Consider the following 14113-nt stretch of genomic DNA (forward strand, 5'->3'; position numbering starts at 1 on the left):
CACGGCAGACATGTATTTTAGTTGATGTGTGTGAGAGTGAGTTTCCATGTGGTTGGGCGTTGCTATGGTGACAGTGTAGCCATTTAAATCCAAATAGGCCGATGACTAACAGCCTCAGCCAAAACCTCAAACACAGACACAGGCCGTGGCATCACTATAGGCTATATCATCAAGCAAATTGTCCATACTATTATTAACAACTTACTAATGTTGTTTTTCAAAGCATTATCACTGGTTTAGTTCAATGTGCGTGCTTACTTCAGTTGGGACTATGTGTAATGTTCAAGGTTAGTTGCTTATTTAAGCATGACAACACTTTGTTCATGTAGGCCTACAGGCATTATTCCATATTTGTATTTCTTAAGACACAGAGAGTTCATTAACAATCCTCAGTTCATAAAACAGTCTTACCCTGAATGTATAATGAATTTACCCCCTCGCCGTGTACTTCAATGGGAGTGTGTTCTGTAGCAACCACACAACTGTAGTTACCAGAGTCTTGTGTTGTGGCGCACCGTATCCGGAAGATGGCAGGATTGCTGTCCATCACTGACTTCACAAGGCTGCCCACTCCGTTCTTACATAGATAGAAGAAGAGGTCTTTGGGAAGATCTCCATTGGTGATCTTGCACCCCAGCTGCAGAGTGTCCCCCTCTGTTATCGAATTCTTCTTGGTCCCAGAAATCAAGGCAGGATGGATGGTATGAGGACCTGTGTGTGTGTGTGCCAGATAAGAATATATAGGCCTACTGTATAACAATATCATTTTTAATCAGATTATCACTTATTTTAAACACATTTTTATATAGTTTTTATGACCAGCTGATGCTACAACATAATAATGGTCATCTTGCAATCCTATTGGATCATGCCATGTAAGGCCATCATGTTACGGCCAATGTGATTGTGATGTATAGTGAGGCAACTATCCAATGAAAATAAAATAAAAAACAATTGAAAATTAACCATGCATCTGCCTCATGCCGACATCCTCGTCCATTCAACAGAGGTATAACCATAGCAAACGAAACAGTTTTTTTCTTACCGTAAACAGTTATCACTACAGCGTTTTCTCCAGTGGCATTCACTTCCCTGGGTAGCATCTTCTGGGGTGAATGCACACAGCTGTATTCTCCAGAGTCTTGGCTGGTGAGGTTTTCCACCTTGAAAGAAGTCACCATGTCTTTCAGGAGCACGTTCATCAGAATGCCAGTGCCGCCCTTACAGAGGTACATATGACGAGGTCCGTCTGACATTCCTGTTGTGTCCGATATCAAACATTCCAGAGTCAGGGGGTCTCCTTTTTTCACCCATGTCCTTGGGACATGTATGGCAGCCTGGTGGATCACTATGACTTCAAAGAAACAAGAGCACAATTTTGGATAAATTCATGCAGTAATTGGCATGAGTATATACAGTATATGATGTGCATCAGTCTGGTGCTAAAACACTCAATGGTCTTGTTTACATTAGACATTTAATTCAGAATGAACTCACTTTAATTCTGAATAAAGCTTAATTCCACTTTGAAAACATCATGTACACACTTCACAATTCGGAACTAAATGCAAGATCAAAGTAAACTTGACGGAACGATTTAATTCTGAATTATTAATTCGGAATTGAAAACGTCATGTTAACGAAGCCATTCTCTTATACCGCTAGATAAAGTTGCATGGTTTATGCAGTTAATCTGATGTACACAGTAAATGTTGCTGTGTTAATTCAACACTATTATGAGCACCTATGGTCCCACTTGATTTTAGAGTCATTTTTTAACTCTTAACGTGCATAAACGCAGTGATGCCATATAAGCTCAAAATAGAGATAAATTCAACTCTCTAAGTGTTCTCAACAAAGAAATCTTACCTGAATTCACTGTGTTCGTCTGCACAGCATGCAACACTAAGGACATATATAGCATACAGTATATACCGTATAAAAATGTATGTCACACAACATGACAAATACATTAAATATCGGATGACAAGTATAAAATGATCAAAGTGTTAAAAGACTTACACATTAAAAAAATGAGAGAGGTCATTTTGAGTTCGATGTGACAAAAGAGATGTAGTAGCAAGCAGCTTGACTTACTTTTGACTTGTGGCTAATCACATGTCGAACTACGTGACTTTCACTGGGACTTGAAATGCAGTCCATACATTCATAATAACAAAACAGTATCCCCTCTGCTTTCCTCTCCTGTTGACATTGACAAATTAACTCAAATATATCACTTCTGAAAAGGATGTAGGGGATGTGGCATCACATTACCCAAGAACAAATTTCACGAGAAAAAAAACAAAAAAAAAACAACGTAGAATCTCTTTTGCTTGCCCATGGGATTAACAATGTTTCTCTGTTCTCAACTCTATTTTACAACAAACAGCTGTTTGAACGAAGAAATGTAAAAGTTGGAAGTGATCCTCTTTTATGGGCCGTGAGGTTGAAATTCAAGTGGATGTAGTACATGCCATTCTAAGATCTAACAACACATTTTCTCCCAAAAGAAAAAAAACCCTACAGTTCCAAGGATGGACACACAATTGCATGCACAGACATTTTGCAAAGCCATAAAGCAATGGGATAGTTTGGTGAGAACTACACTGACAAATTAAGTGTTGGCACCCAAGTTCCTCATTTGGGAAAGTCAATGCCTTTGTCTTTTTTTAAAAGACCATCAATCTGCCTGGGATTAAAGATGGAAATCAGCCTTAGGTCTACGGTCTTGTATATTTTGCCTATATAATTGTATTAATATTAATACAGTGTATATGCTGTCCCTGTGTTAAATAAACTTTCAAGCTCACTTTGCAGCACACTATTTATACCCACAGCCACAGAATTGCAAACTCCCACCTTCTCACCAAGCAGGGGCGCAATTTTGCAGGTCTTTTTGAAAGTCTGGTGTTTACTGATGTCTGAGCAGAGGTGTCAAAAGTAAAAGTAAAAGTTTAAAAAAAGTTTCCTTCCAACACAAGTTACTTATCTGAGTAACCAGTAGACATGTGAACTTGTCTTACGATCAGCTAACTCTGCACTGGTTGGGTGGGTCCTTGTTAGGTTTTTAGTGTTTTTCAGCAACAACACAATATGGAGTAAATGGTGTAACATGTAATGTCATGTGCTAGTGTTGTAATTACACCACAAATGTAGGCCTACTTTTACTTTTACTTTTGACACCACTGTTCCTGAGCATAGATTTTTTTAGAATGGCAAGTAGAGAAAACATGTATGCACGTGTCTGTTATGTGGTTTAGTCAGACTGCAATGAGGCAGTTGTTATTATTTTGGTACAAAGATGGCACTGTGTTTATTTGTTAATGTTGCTGTTGAATCGTGTTAAATGTGGTGTGTAGGGTTGAGTGACATCTAGTGGTGACACTAAGATTGTAATAAACTGACCACATACAGGTCCTTCTCAAATAATTAGCATATAGTTCATTTTTTCCCCCACAATGTAATGATATAAACCAAACTTATGTTTTAGATTCATTGCACACCAACTGAAATATTTCAGGTCTTGTATTGTTTTAATATTGATGATTTTGGCATACAGCTCATGAAAACCCAAAATTCCTATCTCAAAAAATTAGCATATCGTGAAAAGATTGTCTAAACAAGCTATTAACATAATCATCTGAATCAACGAATTAACTCTAAACACTGGTAAAAGCTTCCTGAGGCTTTAAAAATTCTCAGGCTGGTTCATTACTCAAAACCAGTCATGGGTTAGACTGCTGACCTGACAGTGTTTAACATTGAAGTCAATGGCAGTGGCATTGCATGAGGGTTATGGAAGCCCAGATGATATCATTTATGCTTAGCTGTCAGCTGTTTTTTGTTCTTTGATCTGGTGACCCACACTTCCCTCTTCATTGTACCCCATAGATTTCTATACCACGCTTAGGTACTTTATGGACATTCTAGATCACCAGACAGAACATTCCATTGACTTCCAATGGGATTTCATTTCTGGTAAATAAGGTGCTGTTTCCACGTAGCAGGATATTTTTTTAGCAGGGTATTTTTTTCTCCTGCTACGTGGAAATGCAACATGTGGATAAAAAAAATCCTCCATTGTAACAAATGCGTTTCAGACCCCTAAACAGGATATTTTTTTCTCCTGCTATTTTTTTCTCCTGCACCTGGATTTTTAAATATCTGCTACGTGGAAACGGAAGGCCAAAACCAATGCAAAACCAATACAAGCAGGAGAAAAAAATATCCACATATAAAAATATCCAGCTACGTGGAAACAGCACCTTAGAATGTCCATAACCACCAAAGCACCAAAACTTGGTGTGGAAATCTATGGGGAAATCTATCTACCTCTATCTTACTCTAATAGACAACCATTGCATATACTGAATGATAAACCCTGAAAAGACAGGTAAATGCAATGTTCCCCCTAAAACATTTGTTAATCAGGGTGGATGAGGGGTTGACTAGTATCAGAGACATATGACTATTGAAAAGGCTATGCCGTGCAATTTCATATGAAATGAATACCACACAAAATAATTAGCTCATATATTTTTGTAAAACAATTTCAGATATCACATTCACATAGCAAGACCAGACTCTGTCCTTTCTAGTTTAATGCGTAGAGACATTGCCTTTCAATTTCACATAATTACACAACAGTAAAATACAATAACCCTACATTTGGAATTACGTCACACACTTAAGCTTACATGGGGCTACATTTCAGCAGGCTCTCTTCCACTGAACATTCCATGATTATTCATAAAAGCCCTTCCCTAAGCATTAGGCCAACAATATATGAGCAGAAATACAAACAATTACAAAAACATTTATTTGAACATTTGAATGGAAAAGTTGGATTTAGCAACATAGATAACAAAATAAACAATTAACATTCCTTGAAAATGGCTCAGTTGGCTATGGTGCCATTCCATCTCGAAGTTTGATTCCAACCTGAGGTAATTTCTCGATCCTTCTCTCATTTCTCTACCACTCACTTTCTGTCCCACTGTCTTAACTGGCACTGTCATATCCACATATAGGCATAAAATGCCCAAAATATAATTTAAAAAGAAAATGGCGCCGTATTTATTTACAAAAAAACAAGGAAACCGATGCAATTAACTGCCATATAAGTATGTACTTTCTGCATATCAAAGGACCCTATTTGTTCATGCACTTCTAATCATGCCCCTTGGCTGCCTGAGGTTCCATAACAACCATCATAATGGAGTGCTGGTCTCCGTCCTCCTCTTCAGCAATGTCTGAAAATGAGAAATACTGGTAAGTAAACATGCATTTTGGGGGCAGGAAATGATAATTGTATTTCAAATCAATATCTCTTTGGAGGTTTGTCTCAAGCGAATTATTCATGATGTTTTTAGTTGCTTGTACCTTTTCGTCGGCAGACCACCTCGCCACTGCACACCACAACCACAAGCACAATAACCACAGCAGCAGAACAAAAGATACGAAACAAGTTTTCATTGCACTCTGGTTCAGGCCCTGAAACAAACAGCACAGAGAAATGCCAATCGGTTCATGAGGTCATGCAGGTACGGAATTGTCTGGAAAATCTAAAAAAGTAATAATTAGGCGGAAATTACTCACTGATAGTTATCACTGTAGGGGCTGTTGGGCTATCTAAAGATGACATAAACATTCAATTACCCAACAGTGTGTATTAAGTAGGCCTATGTCTCTTTGTGTTATTTGAATCTGTTAAAACAAAGGATATCTGAAATTAAACTGAAATACACCCGCCCTCTACAGTGTGTCTAAGCTACCACACCCTGTGTGTGTCTCTCTGTGTGTGTGTGTGGCAGGGGAGGACAAACTGGATATTTAGTAAGTCCTTCCAGATACTCACATATGTTAAATTAGTCCATTTACCTGGCTATAGGGGTGTGATAATTAGGACGTGTGTGTGTGTGTGTATGTGTGTGTGTGTGTGTGTGTGTGTGTGTGTGTGTGTGTGTGTGTGTGAGAGAGAGAGAGAGAGAGAGAGAGAGAGAGAGAGAGAGAGAGAGAGAGAGAGAGAGAGAGAGAGAGAGAGAGAGAGAGAGAGAGAGAGAGAGAGAGAGAGGAAGACACACTTACCATAAACCTCCAGGAACACAGTGTTGTTTTTGCACATCTCCAAGGCTTTAGTGGCTAGCAGCTTCTCAGACAGCACACAGCTGTAGTGGGCCGAATCATCTGCTCGGACGCGTCTCAGAAAGAAAACGGCTTGCCTCTTCCGAGGGTTCCATAGGTGGACGTCAATGATCTGTTGGTTTCTGCAGAGGTATGCGTGGAGGAGGCCATTGTCAGGAGCATGTTCTGACGTGCACTTCAGTTCCACGTCTGTCCCTCGCCTCACTGGGGTTTCATTCACAGCTATCAGTGCAGGGTGGAGAAAATCTGTGTGACGAGATCCAGTTAAGAATATTTCTGTGTCATTGTCAGTAGGAGACAAAACTCCTGTACATCATCCGTTACATGTGCATTTCTGGTTCACAAAGTCTCGGTTAATTCAGACCTTGAAGAATCTCACCAGGAAAAGGTCGGAACAAATGAAACGTTGTGAGCAATAAATGCATGTGTAATGGACAGTGTGCAGGATTGTTTATGACACATCACTTCATGGTAAATCATTGTGAATCAAGTTCAGTATGACAAGAAGAAAGCTGCTAATATCCAAACCATAGGCCCATTAAACCTCATGTCTCGCTTTTGTGTCAAAAGAGTCATATGACCGAAACACATGACAATGGAGAAAATAGTGAACAAATCAAGCCAATAATCCATTAAATAAGTTTGGCATGTGTGATTTGTATTAGTTTAAAAAAAATCACGGGTGTTGATGTACTCCATACCATTGAACAACATTTAGAAGACCACTAAAGCCACAATCTATGCTAAACAATAACTTGCTTTGTCATAGAAAGGGCAGTAATTTTTAAAACTATGTGAAATGTATAGAGGTAGCCGACATACCAATCACGGTGATATAGACTGAGGTGGATCCATGGCTTCTCACGTCAGAGGGACGATATCTCCTACTTGAGAAGACGCAGCTGTAGTTCCCCGCGCTTTCGAAAGTGGATGGTTTAACTGTAAAGGAGTAGTCGTCATCACAGGTGGCCTTGGCCGCTGTTCCAACTCCATCCTTGCACAGGTAAAGATGCACGATCTCACTTGGTCTCTTCAATCCAAACATGCTGCACTTGAGGTCAAATGCCTCGCCTACCTTCACATTTGAGACAAGACCATAGATCCTAGCAGGTTCTATGCCTGTTGAAAAAGTATACAAGTTGATGTTTATACAGTTTGTTTATACTGTATCTATATAAGTAGGCCCATCAATATTTAATATCATGTACTTATGCTGTACTGTACTGTAACTGTACTGTACTGTAATGTAATTCTAGACCTAACCATATCTGCATAGGCCTACATAGGCATACTGTAATGTCACATGCTATTACATATGTCACTAAACTGTACCAAATGAATGTAACAAGGTTAGTAAAGTGAAGTATAACTCTGTACATTTTGTAGAATATCTTATTCTCCTTGTGATGAGAAACAATACACTTGCCTGCTTGTTGACCCGTCACCAAGTTTGCCAATGACACCACTCCAATCACTGTTGAAAAAAAAAATCCATCCATGTATTAATCTGTGGTATCATACAGTTCAAGGTGACAATTACGTTCTGCAGTTCTCCAGTCTATCTAGAAACTTAAAACCCCTTAGCGCAGCACTATGGCTCTCTGTAATGTCATAGCAATGTTGTTATGATGTAGTTAAGCATTTTCAGCAAGTGAATAGGGTCGCCGGCGACCCCATCTGCAGTAAGAGGCTACGAAAGCTATTCGCATACAAAGATTGAATGTACGTACGTGGAAGGAAGAGATTTGGGATCATCGTGACATTCTCTGCGATTCAAAGCTGGAAGTGTCTTGACCTTCAATCCACTCTGCGTTGTAAGGAAGTTAAAGAAGAACTAAAACTAAGAGTGTGGTGTCAAGCAGCCAACCCCCAAACAAATAAACACTCTTGCAAACTGCAAACTATACTAATGCTCTGCAACCTTGGACTTTTTCCTCACCATGCAACAGCTAAAATAGGCCTACAGTATAAGCAACTCCAAATGCACACAATGTCTTCATATGCACGAAAGGCGTTAGTATGATGCTCAATGTTGACAGTCGTACTGCTTTAGGGGAATGCATTAACGCAGATGTGAATGCAGATATGAATTCAGTGCAATGCATATGTGAACGCTGTTGCACTGCAAGAGACAATGACCAAGTAAATAACCAAAATTACACCACCACCACCTGATAAGACTGCTATAATAATAATAATAATAATTGTATTTGTATAGCACTGTGTCATACAAGGCATGTAACTCAAAGTGCTTAACAAAAGGAAAAAAAACATTTTTAGAGATAGATTTAAAAGGTGAGGTATAGAGGAGAGGCAGAAAAAGCAGGAAGGCAGAGGAAGAAGAGATAGACAGAGAATGTAGAGTCATAAGGTCAACGTAGGATAGGACCAGGATTCTTAGATGTGTAAGGTCCATAGTGGCTGGGCCTATCGTAAGTCATAAGTATCATAAGTCATAGATAGTCACACAGAGATTGGGCACTCAGGTGCGGCCCCTGGTGGCATCAGGGGTGAGGAAAAACTCCCTTTCGCTTGATTCATAGTTTGTAAGGGAAAAAAAAAAAAAAAAAAAGAAAAAAAAAACTCAGTGAAGTCTGAGAAAAAAAAGACCCCCTATAGTCAGGAAGAAACCTCAGGCAGAGACCAGCGGCCACCTAGGGGAGCCCCCTGCCAGGGCTGGTTGCGAGTAGTAAGGGCGCTGCGGCAGCTGGGACACTATGACGCCTTGGCAGCTAGGAGTTGGCAAGGATGAAGAGGTGGGTCTTCAGCTGCTTCTTAAAGGAGTCGACGGAGGTGGCTGATCGGATCTCGATGGGGAGGGCGTTCCATCTCTTGGGCGCATAGCAGGCAAACGCGGCGTCGCCGATCTTCTTCTGCGGGGGGGTGGGGGTCCTTAGCAGCTTGGCATCAGTGGACCTGAGAGCTCGAGCAGGGGCATAAAAAGAGAGCATGTCTGAGATATAGCTAGGGGCAAGTCCATTTAATGCTTTAAATACTGTGAGCAGAATCTTAAAGTCGATTCTGTATGAGACAGGTAACCAGTGCAGGTCTGCCAAGACAGGAGAGATGTGCTCTCTCATTCTGGTTCTTGTTAGGATTCTTGCCGCAGAATTTTGAATGAGTTGCAATTTGTCAATTAATTTTTTTGGGAGACTTTTTGGGAGACTGCTAAGAGAGCATTGCAGTAGTCTATCCTACTGGTGACAAAGGCATGAATAAGTTTCTCAGCGTCTTGTTGGGGGGCCAAGCCGCGCACTTTGTTAACATTTCTAAGATGGAAAAAAGCAGATTTTGTTATCTTGTTGATGTGAGGCTCAAAGCTCAAATCCGAGTCTATGACCACACCTAGGCTAGTAACCTTATCTTTAATGTGTATGCTTAGGTCACCTAGGCTTGTGTGGAGTTTTGCACGTTTTTCCTTAGGCCCAATGAGCAACACTTCAGTTTTATCCTCATTTAATTTTAGGAAGTTACTGTTCATCCAATCTGTGATGGCAGACATGCATTTAGTCAAGGCATGAATGGCAGTGGTTTGGCTAGGCTCGACAGAGATATATAGTTGAGTGTCATCGGCATAGCTATGAAAATCAACATTGTGCTCTCTGATGATGGAGCCCAGGGGCAACATATAGAGAGAGAAGAGGAGAGGGCCCAAGCAACTACCCTGAGCAACTCCAAAAGGCACATCATACTTGTTGGAGACGTGTTCTCCGATGGTGACAAAGAACTGCCTTCCTGTAATATATGTTTTGAACCACTCTAAGACGTGACCGGACAAGCCTACCCAAGATTCAAGGCGGTCAATTAGTATGTTGTGGTCTATCGTGTCAAAGGCGGCACTGAGGTCGAGGAGGATAAGTGCTGATACTTTGTTTGCGGCAGTGCTGAGCCTAAGATCACTTATTATTTTGGTTAGTGCTGTTTCGGTGCTATGGTTGGCTCTAAAGCCTGATTGGAATTTTTCCAAGATATCATTCCCAGCCAGATGTTGATTAAGCTGTTTAAATACAACTTTTTCTAGTACCTTGCTTATAAAGGGGAGGTTTGATATAGGTCTGTAGTTGTTTAAAGAATTCTGATCTAAATTTGTCTTGAGGTATTGAGATACTGGAAGTAGAGCTCTGTGTCATTGTGGAAAGGGAAGTGATATACTGGTGATTCTTTTTTTCGCTCGCACTTTTTTGCAGAGAAACTTGCCTGGCTCTCTGACATCATGGAACACTGGAGAGGTGTGACAAAACTATCACGTGCGGGTGGGCATGTAGCTTATCTGGGGGGTGCAAAATGGCAGGAATATGTGTGTGTGTGTGTGTGTGTGTGCGTGTGCGTGTATGTGTGTGTGTGTGTGTGTGTGTGTGTGTGTGTGCGTGTGCGTGTATGTGTGTGTGTGTGTGTGTGTGTGTGTGTGTGTGCACGCGCGCGTGCGTGCATACCGTATGCGTGTGCGTGCATATGTGTGTGTGCGTGCATGTGTACGTGCAATATTCCTGTAATTAGTCTGAGCGAATTAGGGTTGAAGGTGGAAGTAAATAAAGTGAAATATCATCTGATTCGTCGTTTTCTGCAGATTTTTGGTGCCTACAGAACAGATTGGAACAGAAAAACAAATTACAGGAGCATGTTACATTCACTTTTTTGACCAAAAACGCACAATACCATACATTGGTATTTGTTGATATATCCTTAGCCGATTGAAATATTTTCATGAAACTTGATGTATTTACTCATTATAGAAAGCAAGGGAGAGCGAGGAGAGGAGACAAAAGAGACGAGAAGATGTGGCTAAGCCACAGGTACAGAGGAAATAGAACAACCCACTGTCCCAGCCACAGGTGACCTAGGATATGAGGATTGTTCTGTTTTCTGTGTAGATCTCTCAGTCGCCCCCTCCTCCCTCCTGCTTTCACTGGTCTGTTCATGGCCCTTCAGCTGAACAGATATATTGCGAGTTCACCGCAGCTTCAAAATTTGGGTCAGATCCTACCCAAATGTTGTTGTCACTCAACCTCTCTGCATGACATATGTCGCGATAAACAATGTTCAGAATTTGTGATTAATATTTAATAATGTGATTAATATATGTTTAATCTCCACTTAGTTTGTAAATGTCAGAGGGCCAAAATACTGCCAGAGGGCCAAAATACTGCCAGGGGCTTCGGCACACCATCATATTCAGCAAAGAGTAGAATGTCCTCTTGAAACACACCACACACGCACGCACGCACGCACGCACGCACACACACACACACACTTACTGGGAGGGATTGGGAAAACTGACCCTGACTTTTAATTAAATACCCCTACTGTATGTTACAATACATTAGCCTACATCATTTAGCAGATGCCTTTGACCAAAGCAACTTTCAAGGAGAAAATTTAAGCAAGTGTATGTCCAGTGTTGTCTTGAAAACGGTTGGAAGGGAGTGCATACATGTACCATGACAGCCTCATGCAACCCTTCTTACTGTGTCCAGGACTGCACCCTGGAACATGGCCAATGTCTTTTCTGAAAAACGGTTCTTACAACACATTTTCACACCCTTTTTCAGTACCATATCTACTCATCTGACTTTTGCACCAAACACAGTCCAAAGGAGCGAAAATGTGTTCCCTTGTGCTTTGTTTTCACAGAATTGAATTCAGTCACCACTTCCACCATCTTCTCTCAGTCAATGTTCATAACCATACAAACCCACAAACCCATGTCCAACTTGAGCTCAGGTTTGAGGCATTCAGATACTCTTTGCAAAAAAGTTATTCATTATGGTCAAGTTTTTCCCCTCTTATAAGCACACAAGGATATTTACTTGTCACATACGTACACCATATTCTGAAGTATTCATCAGCACGCATTGAAATTGTCGATCATGCAAGCCTTCTTACTGTGCCCTGGACTGTGATCTGGAACATGGCCAATGTCTTTTCTGAAAAACGGTTCTTACAACACATTTTCACACCCTTTCGCAGTACCATATCTACTCATCTGACTTTTGCACCAACCACAGTCCAAAGGAGTGAAAACGTGTTCCCTTGTGCGTTGTTTTCACAGAATTGCATTCAGTCACCACTTCCACCATCTTCCCTCAGTGTCAGTCAATGTTCACAATCATAAAACCCATGTACAGCTTGAGTTCAGGTTTCAGGCATTCAGATACGTTTTTCAAAAGAGTTGTGCATTATGGTCAAAACCTAAAACAAAATGTATTCATTGAAGCAAAACACATTTTGTACTTTGTCAGAGAAATGGGTAACACTTGACAGCGTCATATGGCATTACAGTGTCTTAACAGTTTTATAACATTATTGTGACGTGTCATAAACATGTCAATAAACCTCTTGTGACTGTTGTCGTTAAGTGATATTTGGCTATAGTCATGACAAGCTGATATTGTGTGTGCTTTTCTGACAAGTTGTTATGACAAGTTGACATGAATGAAAGAGACAGATGTTGCCTCATTCATGACAATTTATGGATCAGTGTGACATTACCAGAAATCATCTTCAACATGAGAACCAATAATCAATTGACTGTAATTATGATAATTTGACATTATCACAAATGTAATTACCAGAAAAGGTGCTCTATTATCTGTCTTATGGAAAGTTTAAATATTGACCATCATAATTAATTGAACACAAATTCTGCCACTTCAGGTCAAAGAACAGCTTCATGATTTTTTTAATAATCGTGGTATGACACTCAATGTCAGCTATACCCTATGAAACATGAAGGACCAAGTGCTATAATTGGTCTGTAACCATGTCCCTATAATTGTTATGATCATTATTACAATTTGCCATGAAGACAGATAATAGTGCTTTTGGTTATTGCCAATAGGCTATGTCATAACAAAGACATTGTTTTCGGAGTGACAAGTCCTTACACTTCAAATACTTTTTGTTCATCAGATTCTAATGAAGACTGTTGAAGTTGAAACGTAATCCATCCGTGAAATAATAAGACAGCGAAAAGGATTTTAAGTGTCAAACTTCTCACTCTGAAAACTACAGTCAGCCTTTGTCCTGTACCTTTTCCTGGGATGTGCACAATCTTCACCTGACATTTCAAACAAATATAAGGGTAGCCTCTTACTGCAGCAGGGGTCGCCGGCGACCCTATTCACTTGCTGAAAATGCTTAACTACATCACAACAACATTGCTGTGACATTACAGAGAGCCATAGTGCTGCGCTAAGGGGTTAAGCTGTCATGACAAAGGCAATTTCTGATTATGTCTGGTAATGTCACTTTGATTAATGTCAACTTGCCATAATAACAATAATAACAGTCAAAACAAAGTCAACTTGTCATAGCCATAGCCAAAAGTCACTTAATGGCAAGTCATAAAGCATTTATGGCAAAGGACATAATGTTTATAATGACTGCATCACGACACTGTTATGACAGTTATATAATTTTTACCACCCTTTTTCACACGCTTTGCACTACCATGTCTACGTTTTCAAAATTCTTAATACTTTTCCACCAACCACCGTCCATTGGAGTGAAAACGTGTTCTCTTTTGAATGGTCACACAATTGCATTCAGTCACCACTTCAGCCACATTTCATGTTCAATTAATCTTCTCCTCGTCAATGTTCTCAACTAACAAAACCATTTACAACTTATAAAGTGAGGTTTTTTAAGATACTCGTTTGAAAACAGATGATTAAAAACTAAAAATAAATTGTGTTGTTGTTATTATTGAATGCACCAAAACACAAAATTTTGTATTTTGTCAGAAAAATAGAATAATCATCTTTCTGCCAAAAACTGTATGCAACATCTATGTAAATAGCTACTTTACAATATATTGTTCCTTTGTGTGTGTGTGTGTGTGTGTGTGTGTGTGTGTGTGTGTGTGTGTGTGTGTGTGTGTGTGTGTGTGTGTGTGTGTGTGTGTGTGTGTGTGTGTGTGTATCTATCTAGCTTGCAATTATAACTGGATGTAACATTCACCATTTAA

The 14113-nt window shown here is 40.0% G+C and overlaps 1 protein-coding gene across 1 annotated transcript; it reads right to left on the reverse strand.

Annotated features, from left to right (window-relative positions):
• Nucleotides 1-4528: 4528 nt before the first annotated feature.
• On the reverse strand, nt 4529-7946 carry LOC134439728 (uncharacterized). Its single transcript, XM_063189637.1, has 7 exons — nt 7878-7946; nt 7574-7621; nt 6970-7266; nt 6091-6393; nt 5602-5634; nt 5386-5496; nt 4529-5255 (listed from the first exon to the last, which is right to left on the reverse strand). Exons 1-7 carry the CDS (start codon nt 7900-7902, stop codon nt 5173-5175), a joined length of 900 nt encoding a protein of 299 aa, XP_063045707.1. The 5' UTR covers nt 7903-7946; the 3' UTR covers nt 4529-5172.
• Nucleotides 7947-14113: the final 6167 nt, after the last annotated feature.

This window comes from Engraulis encrasicolus, chromosome 23 (genome assembly GCF_034702125.1).
Source record: "Engraulis encrasicolus isolate BLACKSEA-1 chromosome 23, IST_EnEncr_1.0, whole genome shotgun sequence".
In the NCBI taxonomy this organism is placed as follows: Eukaryota; Metazoa; Chordata; class Actinopteri; order Clupeiformes; family Engraulidae; genus Engraulis; species Engraulis encrasicolus.

Excerpts from the sequence above, each read along its gene's own strand:
- LOC134439728 (XM_063189637.1), bottom strand. The coding sequence starts at position 7,902 with ATGATCCCAAATCTCTTCCTTCCAC. Across the intron at positions 7,622-7,877 it reads CCCAAATCTCTTCCTTCCAC|TGATTGGAGTGGTGTCATTG; the intron begins GTACGTACATTC and ends TTTTTTCAACAG. Across the intron at positions 5,256-5,385 it reads GGTGGTCTGCCGACGAAAAG|ACATTGCTGAAGAGGAGGAC; the intron begins GTACAAGCAACT and ends TCTCATTTTCAG.